This window comes from Platalea leucorodia (assembly GCF_965183815.1).
Source record: "Platalea leucorodia genome assembly, chromosome: 4".
Lineage (NCBI taxonomy): Eukaryota > Metazoa > Chordata > Aves > Pelecaniformes > Threskiornithidae > Platalea > Platalea leucorodia.
Genome location: NC_138826.1, coordinates 44,447,351 through 44,463,828, shown reverse-complemented (window position 1 = coordinate 44,463,828; position 16,478 = coordinate 44,447,351). Strand labels below are relative to the sequence as shown.

General features: G+C 49.8%; 1 protein-coding gene across 1 annotated transcript in view; it reads left to right on the top strand.

The window, feature by feature from the left end:
- LOC309589000 (alpha-2-macroglobulin-like) overlaps nucleotides 1–15,458 on the top strand; it is a gene marked incomplete at both ends in the record, with an annotated part of 37,333 nt that extends 21,875 nt beyond the window's left edge. Inside the window, 19 exons of the mRNA XM_082308835.1 lie at nucleotides 4–130; nucleotides 415–643; nucleotides 1,725–1,851; nucleotides 2,453–2,574; nucleotides 4,830–4,881; nucleotides 5,490–5,573; nucleotides 5,702–5,878; nucleotides 6,756–6,840; nucleotides 7,375–7,531; nucleotides 7,819–7,893; nucleotides 10,000–10,162; nucleotides 11,161–11,384; nucleotides 11,974–12,192; nucleotides 12,500–12,627; nucleotides 12,996–13,086; nucleotides 13,674–13,748; nucleotides 14,188–14,290; nucleotides 15,042–15,083; nucleotides 15,418–15,458. Coding sequence (XP_082164961.1) covers nucleotides 4–130; nucleotides 415–643; nucleotides 1,725–1,851; nucleotides 2,453–2,574; nucleotides 4,830–4,881; nucleotides 5,490–5,573; nucleotides 5,702–5,878; nucleotides 6,756–6,840; nucleotides 7,375–7,531; nucleotides 7,819–7,893; nucleotides 10,000–10,162; nucleotides 11,161–11,384; nucleotides 11,974–12,192; nucleotides 12,500–12,627; nucleotides 12,996–13,086; nucleotides 13,674–13,748; nucleotides 14,188–14,290; nucleotides 15,042–15,083; nucleotides 15,418–15,458 — 2,321 coding nt within the window. The remainder of the gene's footprint in view (nucleotides 1–3; nucleotides 131–414; nucleotides 644–1,724; nucleotides 1,852–2,452; nucleotides 2,575–4,829; nucleotides 4,882–5,489; nucleotides 5,574–5,701; nucleotides 5,879–6,755; nucleotides 6,841–7,374; nucleotides 7,532–7,818; nucleotides 7,894–9,999; nucleotides 10,163–11,160; nucleotides 11,385–11,973; nucleotides 12,193–12,499; nucleotides 12,628–12,995; nucleotides 13,087–13,673; nucleotides 13,749–14,187; nucleotides 14,291–15,041; nucleotides 15,084–15,417) is intronic.
- Between the last annotated feature and the right edge of the window lie 1,020 nt (nucleotides 15,459–16,478).

Below are 16,478 nucleotides of genomic sequence, written 5' to 3'. Positions count from 1 at the left end.
TAGTTGCTGCATTGAATCTGCTTGAAGATCTGGACTATGAAACAACGGAACCTATGGTTTCTGGCAATCCTGTGGAGACCGTCCGGAAGTACTTCCCTGAGACATGGATCTGGGACATAGTTTCAGTGAAGTAAGTGTTTATGGAAACGTAGAGTGTCGTCACCGGGGCAAAACCTCGGAAGATATTTAAGCCTCAATGGAAGTATCAGTATTTCAGTGAGAGGGGTATTTCTAATAGACAGAGGGATTTTTCAAGGTCGCTAAGCACAGGATGCTTCAGAAGGACATGCAAAAGCCAGTGCCCATATCCCAGCCAGTCAGCAGTTTGCTGTCAGCAGGTGTTGTTCAGTAGGCTAAGAAAAACATAATGATCACTAGAATATAACTGAAATCTTGTTCTCTGTGCTTCACCAGCTCTGAGGGAAATGCTGATCTAGACGTGACCATCCCTGACACCATCACCGAGTGGAAAGCCAACGCGTTCTGCACTTCGGCAGACACGGGCTTTGGCCTGTCCCCGACAGTGTCCCTCAGAGCCTTCCAGCCCTTCTTTGTAGAGCTCACCCTGCCCTACTCTGTGGTGCGTGGTGAGTCCTTCACGCTGAAGGCCACCGTTTTCAACTACCTGATGGCCTGCATCAGGGTAAGAGGCATTCACAACCTTGCTCAGTCTGACAGCTTAGAGAAGGCTACAATGGGCCACTTATAACATGGTTTCCCAAGCCAGATGACTGATTTCTGACTATAATTTCATATAGGTGTACGCATGTAAGAATTCTTGGTGTATTTAATAAAGGGGGAATATGTTTTTCTGACAAAGTTTTGAAAGCTGCATTTGATTCAGAACCTAAAGCTCTGCTGCTGAGGGCCCCAGCCTTGTCATCACAGATTTATGTCATTGTCCTACAGAAATATGAAACTTGGGTTATCCATAGACCACAGCGTCATTGCATACCCACATGGAAACTCCAGGTTCACCAGGGTGGATACCTGTGTTCAGTCTCATCTCACAAAGTATCACGCCAGGTTTGCTGGAATATGCAGACTTCCTGTGATTTATTGCATCTGCCCCTAAGACACTGAGCAGAGCTATATAGCTTCACTATTCTTATCTGCATTCTTTCACCAACAAAAAAGACAAGAGAGAATTTGGGAACAAAATCTCAATCAATCACCTTTGCTCAGTTTTTTATAAATACAGATTTTTATTCTAAAAGGAATGAAACCGAAACAAGGAGGGGCACTGATCCAGGACTCTCATTTATCTCCCTGTCTTTCCTGTTTTGTTTGCTATTTTCAGGTTCCTTATTCCACTCTCCCTTCTTCCCTTATTAGCTTTCCCACTGCTAGTGTTTTACCTCTTCACCTAACTAATCACGAGGGGGGTCTTTAATTCATGGCTAAGTTTGTAGTCATTGCTTTGCCTTTACTCACACAACTCACTCCATGCTCTCTATTTTCCCGGAATCGATTTCCTTTCCAAAGATACACGTCCTGTTCTCTACACTTACCTCCCCAATCTCTTACAATTCTATACATCTCAGTCGTTTCCCACTTTATTACCTAGTTCTTGCTCTGCAATATGCATAAGGTTCTCAGTCCCACAGTATAACCAGCTCCACTACCCATTTCCATGTACCCATTTCCATGTACTGCACAGTCTCCAGTAACCCCAGCTTCTCTGCAATTCCAACCTTTATGACACCTCTCTGTACAACCGGCAGGTCAGCGTGTCTCTGGCTGAATCTACTCATTTCCTTGCTACACCAGTAGAGGAGCAGGAAGAATCCTACTGTGTCTGCAAGAATGAAAGGAAAACTGTGGCTTGGACAGTAACACCAAGATCTCTAGGTAAGAGGCCGGACAACAAGAAAATACTGGGATCAGATCTGTGGATGACATCAGATCTTTGGTGTGAGGAGCTAGGTGACTCCAAAGCTGTCTGGAAGGATCTTGTCTATGCCAGAAGTGAGAAGTCCAACCCTGAGGTTAAGACACTACACTGGGATGCAGCTTCCAGGTCCTAAAAAAACAATTTAAGTGTTATGGGCCATTGTTGTCTTAACACTTGAATAGAAATCACAGATTCCCTTAATGCATACAAAGCACTCAGACATTCCTGTTGTGGAATGTCTTAGCTTAATGTGGGTGGGTCTGAAATATTTTAATCAAAGCTTGCTTTCTCTGAAGCCTCCCAGAACAAGACTGTTTGATTTACAAGACCTGCCCCTCCACTACTTTTCTTGCTGATGGACTAACACCTGCTCGGGTGGCCATCACGAAGGAGGTGGCCTGGAAAGTTGCAGCTGGATCAAGATAAAACACTGTCTCAAGTTTATTTCTCCTCTTGGAAAAGCTTCTCTGTAACGCACCAGAGAGTGCCCAGCACAAACATGAACCCACATTTCCCTGACACTGCCCAGCGGGGCTGGCTGATCCCTGTTTCCTCCAGGGCAAGTGGAGTTCTCCGTGAGCACTGAGGCCCTGCAGAACCAGCAGCCCTGCGGGAACGCCATCGTGGAGACCCCTGAGAAAGGGCGGAAGGACACGGTCATCAGACAGCTGCTCGTGGAGGTATGTGGCTGCTGAGTTCAGTGGCACAGAAAAGTAATAATAATTTCATGCTCCACAGGAACAGTTGCTGTATGATGAAGGTTTTCTGTTTTAGCCATGATAGCAGCAATAATGGCTTGGGTGACTCTTATTCTGCATGCTTTTATAAAAGAAGCATTGATAAATCTCACATAGGCCAATAGAGACCATAACTCATAATGTTGCCATCTCATAGTAAAAGCAGGGTATTACATTACGTAGTGGGACAGAAATAATAAGGCAGGCAATAATGACAGGTTTGTCCCAGACACATCATCTGGGAGATAAATGAGAACTCCTTGGTTTTACCTGTAATAAATCACAGGGATAGGTTGTAAATGGAAGACTTGCCAGAAACCTTATGTGTCTCCTCCAGCGCATGGGGAGTACTCTGGAATATGGAACAGTCACCACAATCTACAAATATTTCCAAACAAAACTACCATCATTGTTTTGAATGGTTTTTATTACACTTTTAAGAATGTTCAAAACAGTATGAACTAACTTTTTCTTTTTGCATTCTTTTGTACTTTTTTTTCTTAAGCAGTGTTTTGCAATGATAAAAACACAGCTTTTCCCATGATAAATAGCCAGTCATAAAATTAATCCACAGTATAAGACTCCCTGTGATATTAATAGCAAAGAAAGAGTACTAGCTTGTTGTACAGTGAAATCTATATAATGTCATAATATTGTCGATCCTATGCATGACAGGAAGGAATAATCATATTTAACAAAATTAAGTCAGGAGTATTATATAACATTGCAAGTCCTCCTTACATTGCAGACATTCGAATTTTCAGTAAGGCAGAGCTAGGATTCTTGCAATATGTAACTTCAGAAAATGTTTTACTGACCTGAATGTAATGATGGAATGGCAATCCTATCTGTTAGGCTTCTTTTTTTTTTTTTAATTTCACTTATTTACAAATTAATTTGGTTGCATAGTGCATTTCGTGTATCAGGGCACAAATAACTGTTCAACATTTCAGGCAAACTTCCTAATTTCATATATCCCTTCGGGAAAAAGAGCGTTTATTTTGTTTTTTGAAGATACTGGAAGATCAGAACTGTATAGTCTTTTCTCCCAGATGGTGGGGGAGTGAAAATAACTGAATAAGCATTAAAATTACTTCTGTCAGGATGTCTGAGAGATTACTGGTCTTATCCTGTTATTGTAATGAGGTAATTAATCTACAGCAAGCCCTGACTGGATAGAATCAGAGATTAGCATCCAAGGCTGAACAATTAATTAGCAGGGGTGGATACAGTGTAACTTGCTTGGGGTGGAGCTGCATTGTCCCAAACACATGGATATCAATAACCCCTGCAGCAGGCAGTGCATTCCGGGGAGCGAGAAGGGAGTGTGCCAGAGCCCCTGCGGTGTCCTCTTGCCCCTCGGGAAAACAAGCCTTGCTGAGAGCTAGTTGGGAAACAGGATGTTTTTTCACCCAGGAATTTCTCATCGGGAAAGCAAAATCTTTCAAATAGTTACAGTTTGTATGTTTTAATTTCCTGTTGAATTGTTCAAAATCAAACAAAACAATGGCTTTCTCATTTAGTTGCATTTCAGAATGACATACTGAAACAAACAAGAAGGTGCCTTTTCAAACAGAAGCATTTAGATCTGTCATAGTTTATTCTAAAAGCTTTTTCTTCTTCCTTTTTTTTCCCCTAGACTTAGGCTAGAAGTTTTTGAAACAGAGAGATACAATCACCAGTTGACTGTGGCATGTATTTAAATTTGGGGTGTTGTAACATGTCACTTGTGGGTGCATTGGAGTGCTCTAGTTGCCACCTGTCAAAGCTCTTGCATACATATCCTACCGGTGTCCCAGGCACTCGGTGGGTAGCACCTTGGAAGACAGAGCCCTGTGGCTCTATTAGCACTGTTGGTAACACCATCTTGCATGCTATCTGCATCGTAACCTGTGAAGCTGCAGGGCCTCTCTCAGTAATAAGAAAGGAAAGAACATGTATAAAATTTCATGTTTGTAATTAGGCAGTATGTTATAGTCCTCAATTATCCTCAGTTTAGCCCATGGAAGAAAAAGCTTTGTAAGCAATTTCTAAAGACGTTTCAGTATAATGAAGTTATTACCACACGAGAATTTATAAGTATTTAATTTTCTTAGAGTCCCTTTTAGTTTCCCTCTTGATATTTCTTCCTTTTCTTTTTTGTTGTTGTTGTTGTTGTTTCTCATTTTTTGCTTTTTTTCCTTGCTTTTTTCCCCAAGCCGGAAGGGACTGAGGTGGAAACTACCTACAACTCTGTGCTCTGTGCATCTGGTAAGAGCCTTTTTCTTTCTAAGACTTTCTTTGCCAAGGTAGAGACCGAAGACAAAAGGAGAAGACAAGATTTGTGAATGCTCTGCTCTGAGAAGAAAGGTGTAGGGATCTGATAAAATTGAACAAACTAGATGTGTATCTCCAGCTGATAGTGAAACTAATTCTTCCTAAAGGAGAAGAGCTGAGTCTGTAATAGTCCCTGCAATCACAGAGGCCGAAGCATATCTTTTAGGAACTGAGGCTGGCCAGGTCCCTGTAGGGAGAGAATATCTGGGATTTAATAGGGTTATCTCTAACATCTTTCATGCAATGGGTGTAAAATCGCAAACTGGACTCTGCAGTAAGCCAAGTCTGCCCACCAAAGCAGAAGAGGCCAGAAAAATAGGCTGGAAGTGTATTTGTCAGTCAAGGCCAACTGATAGTGCCATGCAGAAGTCCATGACAGTCTGTGCATGAGGGTATTGCAGGCCCAACAGAAAATTTGATGAATGGATTTGTTGAAGGCAGCAAACCCCTGTGCAGTGGATGGTGTCTCACCCTCTTAGCTGCTCCCCATGCATGTAGATATATCTGGAATTGTAACCCAATTGATCTGTTTTTTATCCCAGAAAAGTCAATGTCAGTGCCATTCTCCCTGGTTCTCCCAGAGACTGTGGTGGATGGCTCAGCCAGAGCATATTTCTCAGTGCTAGGTAAGTGAAGCATTCTTAAAGCATCACATGCTATTTTGAAACACTGTCATGTTTCTTTAGGCTTTGCTCAGTCTACTGGCAAGCCCTGATCTGTGCTAATTTACACTGGAAATTGTCCCGTTCCTCAGGCGACATCATGGGCACTGCCATGCAGAACCTGCACCAGCTCCTCCACATGCCGTTCGGCTGTGGGGAGCAGAACATGGTCCTGTTTGCCCCCAACATCTACGTCCTCGACTATCTGAACAAGACAGGGCAGCTGAGTGAGGAGGTCAAATCCAAGGCCATCGGATACTTAGTGAGCGGTGAGCAGGGACACGGCTTTTGCTTCTCTCTTCATTCCTTCCCTTGGCAACTGGATAAGGACACTATTGGCCACTGGCGTGTATGATCTGGGGGAGGTTGTCCTGGTGCATTAAGGGAACGTATGGTAGGTCAGGTGTATATAATACAATATCTATAAGAGAAAGAATCCTGCCCTCAGGTGGAGGTGCAGGGTGAGAGAGGACAGCATTCAAACTGGAACATAGAAAAAGTCCAGGACTGGCAATAACTCAGAGTTCTCTCCATAAGAAAAGGGATATATGAAATACATAAATCAGGCTGCAACCATTAATCGTGGCAGCTGCTTATGTAGATCTTGGACCGTCCTTAGGATTAAGATTCAGAAAGTGTCACTCACCTTCGACTAGGCCAGATTTTTAACTCACTAGCTAGGACATGTTGGCAGACGTAACACTGGTACATGACTAATAAGGGACTGTTTTTACTCAGTTATTTCGCAGAAAAACTGGACTTCCTCCAATTAAGATTATCCTCTTTTCTGCACCCCTATCCTGTGTGGGGCTCACCTTTATATTCAGTTCTCCTCTGGTAAACATTTTCCCATTTCTCTCAAGTCTGGGATACATTTACCTCTCCTCATCAAGTCTAGGGCAGAGAGTGGCAATGACCGCAGATAGATACCCAGTTTCCAGGTGTTTTAGGAGAGAGGAAGAGCACAAGGATGGAGGTACTCAGAGCTGTGGGTTTGCCTGAACTACCATTGTAACACTGAGCAGCGTAGCTCACACTTCTGCCCTAAGAAGGGGGGCACTGTGTCCCATGTCTGCTACATTTCCTTTGCATGGCTCCTCGAAAAGTACTGTGACAACTAAAATATTCTTCCACTCTCTATTTCAGGGTATCAAAGGCAATTGAACTACAAACACTGGGATGGTTCTTATAGCACCTTTGGGCCCCGTTATGGGCAAGTTGGGAATACCTGGTAAGACTTCGGTACCACCGGCTTTTCATTTCTGCTTTTCATGCCCTCCCTTTCCTCAGTGTTCTCTTGTGCTTGGTCATTGTGGAGGTTGACATGGAGGTGGAGATGAAATGAGAATCATGGCATCTTAGGATAATCATGTGGGATAACGGAGCAGGGAAGGATGCTAAGGGAGATGCCTTTTAGGTTTGCAGTGCTGCACTGGTAGCTACTTACCTCCCCTGACACCCTTCTTCTGCTCAAGTGAGGGTGACCTGCAGGATGCCCTAGCTGGTTCTTGTTAGCAGAAGATGCTGATGAATCCTCAGAGTGCCATTGCTCACCCCTCAGGGCTATGAATGGCAGGCTCCATTTACCATTGGTCCCTATCTCACCGTGTCGCTAAGCTAGTCACAGTTTCCAACCAGCCTCCTGTGATCAAGTCCTGTAGCCTCTATTGCGTTCCTCCAGAACAGTGATGCCCACATGGGCTCTATGACCTATGATGGATACAGGGACTGCTCAGGATGCCTCAGTTCCCTCTGTCACTTTCAGGCTCACAGCCTTTGTCCTCAAGTCCTTTGCCCAGGCCCGGCCTTACATCTTCATAGACGAGAAGCACATCCAGGATGCTTTGGTCTGGCTCACTCAAAAGCAGAAGGAGAACGGCTGTTTCCGCAGTTCTGGGACACTCCTGAACAATGCCATGAAGGTAATGTGTCTGCCTGGTTGGCTCCACATGGGCTTTGTCAGGCTGGGACTTGACCATAAGTCACTCTGGGATGAACAGGCTATTTCAGCCCTTGGGGGTTGGGGAGGAGGGGGAGTTAAATATGTGAGCTACCACAGAAGCAGGAAGAAGCCAACCACAGCTTCTGAAGGACTTACCATGAGAAGGAGGCTAGGAAGAATTTGTCCCTGCAGGATGTAGATATGTAGCACAGGGAGAAGCCAGTGGTGCTGTGTGGGATCAACATCTATTTTTGTGGTTCCCTGCAGGGTGGAGTGAACGATGAAATCACGCTGACGGCCTACATCGTTATTGCATTGCTGGAGATTCCTCTGCCTGTAACCGTATGTGTCTGCACCCCAACCCAAGCCACAGATGGTACTAACCTGCCCTACTAGTGGCCCCCCAGATTATCAGGTCCCTTTACCTTTAGAAAGAAGAAATCCTGTCTGAATATTCTTTCTGTTCAAGCCTAGACTGGAATAACACTTCTCCTCCATTTTTCTCCCCTGTCCAATCCTGTCTCCCATATACACATTTCACTTAATCTTTTTCTGAGTTCTTTTGCGGAGGATCAAGCTTTTGCTCCTTTAAAAGAGTACATCTTGGATTGACAGTGAGTTAAATAATATTTAAATCTCTGAAATGAGCCAAATAGGGTTTCTACACCCACAAAAATCTCCTTTTGTTTGTTGGAATAGTACATTCCTGCTGAACCACTTGTCTGGGTCTATTGTGTTGACACAACAGCACAGGTCTGTAAAAAAAGGTGGCACACTCAGGGATTCATTCTCATTTTCTCTGCCTCTTCTAGATTGTTTTATGGGAAATCCCCATCCTTAATGCTTGGGGAAAAAGGTATACCTATAGGGAATACCATAAACTGTAAAAAGCCTGAGGCCTATTTAAAAGCAATGTGGGTTTGGTCATTCTGATCCCCGAGTCTGTGATCCCCTTACTGTGAGACAAACCTCTGGTGCAGGTAAAATTGGGCTGTGAATTGCAGCAGAAGGACTGCTGAGCCAGGATGGTTGCCAGGCTGCTATAATCCCTCTGCTCCAAATGTAGCAGGGACTATTTTGTGTTGAAAGTTTTTTCCTGTATAGTGAGAACCAGCAGAAGGAATTATTTTGTCAGTAGGGTGACATGGACGACATTAACTTCACCAGAAGAGTATTCTTTCTTTGGTATGTGCTGTGTTTAGAAGGCAAGTTCTCAGGCAGAACTGTCTTGGATAACAAGGATGTTTTTCATCTCCCTGTCTGAGCATAAAAGTGCCACTGAATGTGAAGGAGTTTGTCAGAATCTGGTTGGGATATGGGTGCATTTCAAGTAAAGCTGCATGAACTCCTGAGCATAGCACACCGCTCAGGTATTTAATGCTATTGGCAAGATACAGAGTATTTCCGTAAGTAAAATAAGCCGTATTCGACCCCTCATTAAAAACTTATTAGTACTGTCCTCAGCATGTCTATCTACTGCCATGTCCTCTCATTAGACTGAATTCCTCCCCAACACTTACCTTACAAACAGTAGTAAGCATAGGAAACATTAGGAAAGGCACGGACCCAACCAATTTTATTTTTATTCTCTGCTTTCTCAAAAGCAGCTGAATTGGGTCTCCAAGAGTAACCACAAAAGACTTCATCTTCCAGTACACACCCAGTGAAGGCAAAGTAAAAAGCCACTGAAAAAGAAGTCTTGTCCTTCTACACCACTGATTAAGCTGTAAATGTGCTGTTAGGCTTCAGATCATGGCATGCCGCCCTGCAGTGGTATTGCTTCAATTTTATACCAGTTTTTCCATCACAAATGAGGAATAGTCATGCATCTTGCTGAAAGATCATGGGGTCGCAGTGTCTGTTACTTAACACTATGTAAAGTTGCTACATTTTGCTTTGCTCTAGCAATTGTGCTCTTAAACCACACTTGAGATTCGACCTTCAAAAAGACATGCATTGTGGATGTTAACATGTCACAAAAAATATTCCAGAAAACAGAAAAAAAAAAATTCTTTCTCATGCAGAGATAGAATTTACCTCCAAACTAGAAGCTATGTTATCAAGATCCAGCAAAATGAAATTTTTTCAGAAGGCCCTGGAAAAAGGGAACTAAACAATAAAAAGGAAAGGACGCAATCAGGCTAGTAATTCTTCTCAAGGCAGAAGGGTTGGAGCCCTGCTTCATAGTCTTTAAATCAAACTGGGACAAAACATTGCAACAAGATGTATTAAAGAAAAGCAGGTGCAAGATGAGGAACAGCCTCTGCCTGCCCATTTGTTCACGGGGGGTATTGGGACCTGGAGGGGAAGGGATACACAGTGGTACAATCTTTGTCAGAGAGGGGAGTGGGAATGTCAAGGGTACATAGGTACCATCCAATTCCTGTTGTTAAGATGGACCTCAGTCTGAGCTCTGGCTGCTCCACCTCAGTCTCTCTCTCCTTCCAGCACTCAGTGGTGCGTAACGCTCTATTCTGCCTGGAGACAGCAGCAGAGAAAGAAAACCACGTGTACACCAAGGCACTGATGGCGTACGCCTTCGCCCTGGCAGGGAAGGAGGACAAGCGGAAGGCATTGCTTGGCTCCCTTCGAGAGGAAGCCGTGAAAAAGGGTGAGCGCTCCTGGTGGGACATCTCTTTCTTCCAGCCCACTGGCCTTGCATCTTCCCTTGATAAAGTGGCTTGTATTGGTGGGGCAATGGCTGCAGGAAATGGCTTCTGTGGGTGGGGAAAGGTGGAGGGAGAGGAAAAACGGGTGCAAAGGGGCTGTGTTGTTGAGAACTCCCTCTCACTGCCCAGTCCTACTTCTGCGCTCCAAGGGAGTTCATCAGGAAGCACCAGGCACCATCCCCATCCGTGCTGAACTAAAGGGCAGCTCTGCTAGCGTCTCTCCTCAGGCCGCTCCTCTTGCCACACCAGGCACTGCTTAGCAAAGACTTAGCAGTGTTTATGGCCGCTCCTTCCTTCCAGTGCACATGCTCAACATTCAACAAAGCTGACCTTGCACAGCACAAGGGACAATAAATCAGAGAAGAGCTGCGTGTGCTGAGAGAGAAAACGAGCATACAGGTCATTTCGGAGGCCATAGCATAAGCTCTGAGTCTTCCAGGAAATCATGTAACGACTCAGAAGCATTCTGGTCAAGTCAGGCCGGACAGTGGGTTTGCCCACTCATTGGGTAGCAGGGTTGGGAAGGAAATATCCCCAGCACCTTTTGCCTTTTCCACCTGCAGGTGACTCTCAAGCCCTGCTCACAGTCGTTGGGGCGTTTTGCCTCACAGAGCCTGTCACTGCCCAACCCCGGCATCTCTACCCAACAAGGCAAGTAGTGCCGGCCTGCTGCTCGGCTGGTGCTCAAGCCCAGTAATGCCTCCATGAACCTGGAGTCTAGGACAAAGTGGTATCCAGGCCCGAGGACTGAGCCTCAGCAGTCCCAGAGGAGATGCAGCAACAAAGAGTTGTCTGACCCTTCCCATTTCACCCTGCATGACAGATGCGTCCTGGAGGCTCTGTCCTCCCAACTGGACCAGCAGCAGATCAACAACTGCCTTTCTGTGACTACTAATAATTGCTTGTTGTCTTGTCTCCACGCTCCCTGCCTCCTGCGAAGATGGGTCTGTTCATTGGCAGCGGCCTGGGAAAGAGCCAGAGGTTGATCTCCCGTACTATCGCTACCGCGCTCCCTCTGCTGAAGTGGAGATGACGGCCTACGTGCTCCTTGCTCACCTCACCACGCAGCCGGCACCTTCCCAGGAGGAGCTGTCATTTGCGTCTCTTATTGCAAAGTGGATCAGCGGTCAGCAGAATCCCAATGGAGGCTTCTCCTCCACCCAGGTGAGCTGCTTCCCTCCTGCGACCTCACCCATCCACGTCAGAAGATGGGAAGTGTCAGAGACCCCAGTGGGAGCACAGTAGGGTTCACCAGGGCAGGGGCTGTACCCCTGCAGTATATCCCTGCAGTACCTACCATGGCTGCCAAGTGCCCAAGAGGCTGGAGGCTAGTAGGTCAGGTAGTGCCTCTGGGAATGACTGATATTGTGGTTAATGACCTGCTTTTCTTGACACAGTGGGGCACAACGGTAGGGACACAAGGGACGTGTGTCTGTGCCACTGGAGAGGGCTCCCACTGCAATTTGCTTGTGCGTATGAAGTCGCTGCTTCACCCTGTGGCGAGCGAGTGAAGGCTGCGCAGAGCTCCGCGCCAGGGAGCTCAGGGAACGTGCAACTGCGGTGCAGAGGACACAGGAAGGGAATGGAAACGTGCAAAAGCTGCTCCTTCCCTCTCCCCTTTGCACTTAAAACTGGAGAAAGTGGAGAACGGAGGGGAGGATGCCTGGCGACAGCAAAGGGCAGGCTGGGGGCGGGGGCAGGCTGTGGAAAGGCCGACTGTATTCCCCTGGGTGCCGGCACCCATCTCTTTCAGGACACAGTGGTGGCTCTCCAAGCCCTGTCCCTGTACGGAGCTGCCACCTATGCCAAGAGCGGAGCAGCTTCCAAAGTGAGCCTGCGATCTGCAGGGGACTTCCAGCAAGACTTCCAAGTGGATCCCACAAACCGGCTGCTGCTCCAGCGCGTGCCCCTGCCCCAGGTGCCAGGGGAGTACAGCACGGAGGTGTCTGGCGAAGGATGCGTCTACCTGCAGGTGAGGGTGATGGGGCCAGGAGGCATCCTGCGAGGAGAGCCCCTGGCCAGGCGGGAGCCAGGGAGAGGGCAGAAGGGACAGGGGAGAGGGGAGGAGTGGGAGGGAAGGCTCTGGGAGAGGGAAGAGGAGAAGCAGAGTAGAGGTGTGTGGAGGAGAAAGAGCGGGAGGGAAGGAGGGAAGGATCCGCCACGTGGATGAGCTGAGAGAATGGGAGTGGTAGGGAGGCAGAACGGGGACAGGATGGTCTCTCTCACGTGCTCAGCACGCACGCACCCGTGCTCACACAGAACTGCTGGCTCTCCCCTAGACAAGCCTGAGGTACAACGTGCAGCCCACGCAGGAGGATGCACCCTTCATGCTCCATGTGTACACGATCCCAGAGACATGCGAGGACTCCAAGGCTCACAAGGTCTTTGACATAGGCGTAAATGTCAGGTGAGCCTGCGTTTGGGTCTGAGCCTTCCTGAGAAGCCGTGGGAGCTGGAGGAGGTGTGGCGGTCCAGGGTGAGCCAGTCTGGAAGCCCTGGAGGGGCAGGGCACGCCTGGAAAAGTGGGCAGGAGGCAGCTGCGCTGGGACGAGAGGCTGTGGAGGAAGGACATGTCCTGCAGTGGTGGAGCCGTGTGGGCAGCCCCGGGCTGGGCTAGCGAGAGGCTGCATAGGTGACTGGGAGGCCCTGGCATAGCTGGAGAAGAAAGTGCTGGACTGCCAGCACGTGGTGGGGTGCCAAGTGCTATGGAGAAAGGTGGAAGTGCCCCCAGCTTTGACTTGAGGTGCCCTGAATCCTTGTTTCTTGGTTCCTTAGTTACACTGGGGAGCGCAATGGCTCCAACATGGTGATTGTTGATGTGAAGATGCTGTCAGGATTCATCCCCGTGAAGTCCTCCGTGAGGAAGGTAGGATGCTGTATGAAGCACTTATTTGTGTATACCTGTCCTTAACCAGGGGCATCAATTTCCTTATTTAAAGGAGCATCTAATTCTTCCCCTGGTATCTTCTCCACTGTTACACCTGTCCCTTTTCCTCCAGTTCTTCTACCCCTCAGCTGTGGAGGAGGGGTGAATGAGGGATGCCAGCAGCAGCACTCCCTTCTCACACCTCAAGCACTTGTGGTAGCTTGCAGTAGCTCAAATATATGCACAGTTTGGCCCTGAGACTGACAGGTGGGAGGAGACCATCCGGTCTAATTTCAGTGACTCGGGAGCCTTGGAAGATGTACAAAAGCTGTGACAATACGGGTCCCTCATTCCATTTTTGTGTCAAGGAGGTGCAAGAGCATGAGATGGTGGGAACAGAAGCCTTACTGTGCAGGGCTTCACACAAGAGTGTTTGCCGAATCGCTTGGGAAGTACTCTCCCTGTGCTTTACTTCTCAGCATCCACCTGCTGAGGTTCTAGAGGTGGAAGGAAGCTTAGATGAGTTGAAGGATGGTTGATAAACTTCCCTTCAGATCAGCAACCTCTTCCATGTCTCCTCTTTCCAGCTCTCAAGCGCCTGGTTTCACCAGATCCAACGGACAGAAGTGAGCACAAACCATGTTCTGCTGTACATAGAGCAGGTGAGGACTAACCCAGGGCTAATCCAGGGCTGCCGTGGGGTACGCAGTGAGCCCTGCAGCACACTGGCAACAGCATGCACAGAGATGGAGAGCAATGCTAAGCATCTCCAGGCTTGTAAACACAAAACATAAACCTGTCTGCCACTGACCTTGTCTCTGTCTCACAGGAGACGCCTCTGTCCCAGCCCCCATCAGGGTTTCCCTGCGCCCCACTCCCAGACCGGGCCCTGGCCTCCCCACCAGCCAGGGCCTCCCCCAGCGTCGGGAAAGGCCCCAGGGTTTCCCCTTGCCCCTCGGCCAGGCCCGCAGCCCCGCACCCGCCAGGGCCCGGGCCCGGGTGGCGGGGGAGAGCGAGGGCGCCCGCGGGCAGCGCCCAGGCACGGCCGAGCCCGGGGCAGCACCGGGCCGCCCCTCAGCCTCCACCGCTTCCCTTCCCCAGCTGAGCAGCGAGACCCTCAGCTTCTCCTTCACGGTGGAGCGCGACGTCCCGGTGCGGGGCCTGAAGCCCGCTCAGGTCAAGGTCTACGACTACTACGAGACAGGTGAGTGCGGGGCCGGGGGCCGGGGCAGCGGGGGCGGGCGGTGGGAGGCGGCAGGGCCGCGGGAGCTGCGGGCAGCCGCGGCGGCCCCTGGCCTGGGCCGCCGCCCGCCCCGGCGCCGCCGGAGCTCCCTCAGCGCAGCGGGGCCGGGGGCGCCGGAGGGAGGCCGCCCCCCTGCCCGCCTCCCCCCGCGCCTGCCCGGGCAGGCCGCAGGGAACAGCGCGGGGAGCTCTGGGCAGCGGGGAGGGCGCGGCGGCCCCGCACGGCCGCCCCTCACGCCGCAGCTGCCCTGCAGCCGCCCTCCCCCGAGCGAGGCGGCGGCGTAGGCCACCGCCGCAGCCCCCGGCCGTGGCGCCGGCAGGGCCGGCCCTGCCGCCCCGGGGAAGCCCCGGCTCCCCGGCAGCCCTGGCGCCCCCCGCGCCTCCGCTGCCGCGGCTGCCGCGCCGGGGTGGCAGCGCCGCAGCCGTCCCCGCCCCGGGGGCGGGCAGAGGGTGCCCGAGCAGCCCCCGGGCACGCGGGGGTGGGGACGCGCTGGGGCCGCCCGCGCCCGGCGGCTGCGCCGCGCCGCTGCGGCCTCGGGCCAGGGCCGGGGCGGGGGCTGCCGGCCACCCAGCTGGGGTCTCCGGGGGAGGGTCGGGGTGGCGGCGGGGGCTGCTGTGGGGCCCGGCAGAAGTGTCCCTCTGGCACCCGTCCCTCTGCCAGGAGGGCGGGGGGCTCTCACAGCCCGCTCCCTCCCTTCCCTTCTCTTTTCCAGATGAGTTTGCCACGCAGGAGTACCGCGCTCCCTGCGCCGCAGGTAGGGTACCGAGAGCCCTTCCCTTCTTCACAGTTCCCTACATCTTCTTCATTGTATATTTGGTCTTCCAGCTAGTGCTTGTCTCTTTCTGCTCGATGGATAATTTGGATGAGATTGGCCCGACTCACAGGCACGGGTTTTGTATGCAAAACTGAGAGCATGGGAGGCACAATGTTGTTGACTCCTTCAAAATCCACCGTCCCTGAATTCTCAGAGTGGTTTCCATAGTCAGGGTCTTCTGGCTTGAATGAAGGTTGTGTCCCTATTGTTCTTCTGATGCCCCTTGGACTTCTTCTTTGAGGTCAAGTTTCTTATATCATTCTTGTTGTCTCAGATTTGAAGTATCTTCTGGTCCTTCCTGAGAGCTCCAGCTAGGTGTAGCTGTGGGATCATGCTGAGGGGACTTGGTTCTTTCAGACCACCCGGCACACACTTCCCCAAAAGCACTCTGTCTAGAGCAATAGAGCAAATCAAGGCCACCAAAAGATATCCCGTAAAGCAGCGTGTCATGGTCTGACCTACCGTGATTTCATGGTGTGCTCCAGAACCTCCTGCCCAAGCCCGGCATACCTTTTCACTAAAGCTGTAATGTCATGCTTCCTACTCTGAGCATGGAGCCATACCTGCAATAGGAAGTCTGCATTACAGAGGAATCCCTCCCAACCCTTGTTATTGAAGAGGTGAGTGTTTGGCTCTTATAGGAACTTGGGCTTGCTTCTCTTGTGTGGTGACAGAAAACTGCCCTGGTGGTAGACCCCCACCTGCACACACAGCCACATCACTCGTCTGGGGGGGGGGTGTCATAGTTCTCCAATATGGCACTCTAGCCTGCTTAGCAACTGCATGTGGCAAAGCCCACAGTGGTGCTGGCACATTGCAGCACGCCTTTAAGCAATGCCATTCTCCTTGGATCCCGAGAGGTGGCAAGTTTGCCTTTGGTAGTTGCTATCTGGAGCAACGGCTGCTTCCTGCTCAGCCACCCTGCTCCCCAAGCAGGAGGGGGGTCTCTCAGGAGGCAGGTATTCCTCATGATCCTTGACAGCCAGCCCTCAGTCTTGGTTTGGAGTCTGAGCCAGCAGGACAGAGAGGCTATGATCTTTGGGGGATTCTCTGCAGCGCAAGGCCGCATGCGTTCGGCTTAGGAGCACAGGTAATATAGGAGCTTCTGGGAAAGGCCCTGAGCAGCAATACTTCTCCTATCCTATATGGAGTCTTCCAGTGTGAAGACTGGCAGGTCTGGCTTCCCATCAGTTGCCCAGTTTCAGGTATTTGGAATATGGAGGCTTCTGGAAAGCACTGAGACCCTGGAAAGTGGTTTTTCACAGAGCCTGACTGTGGCATCTGAGACCAGAGAAAAAGTGATTTGGACTTGGGGAAGGCAAAAGCTATTTCTCT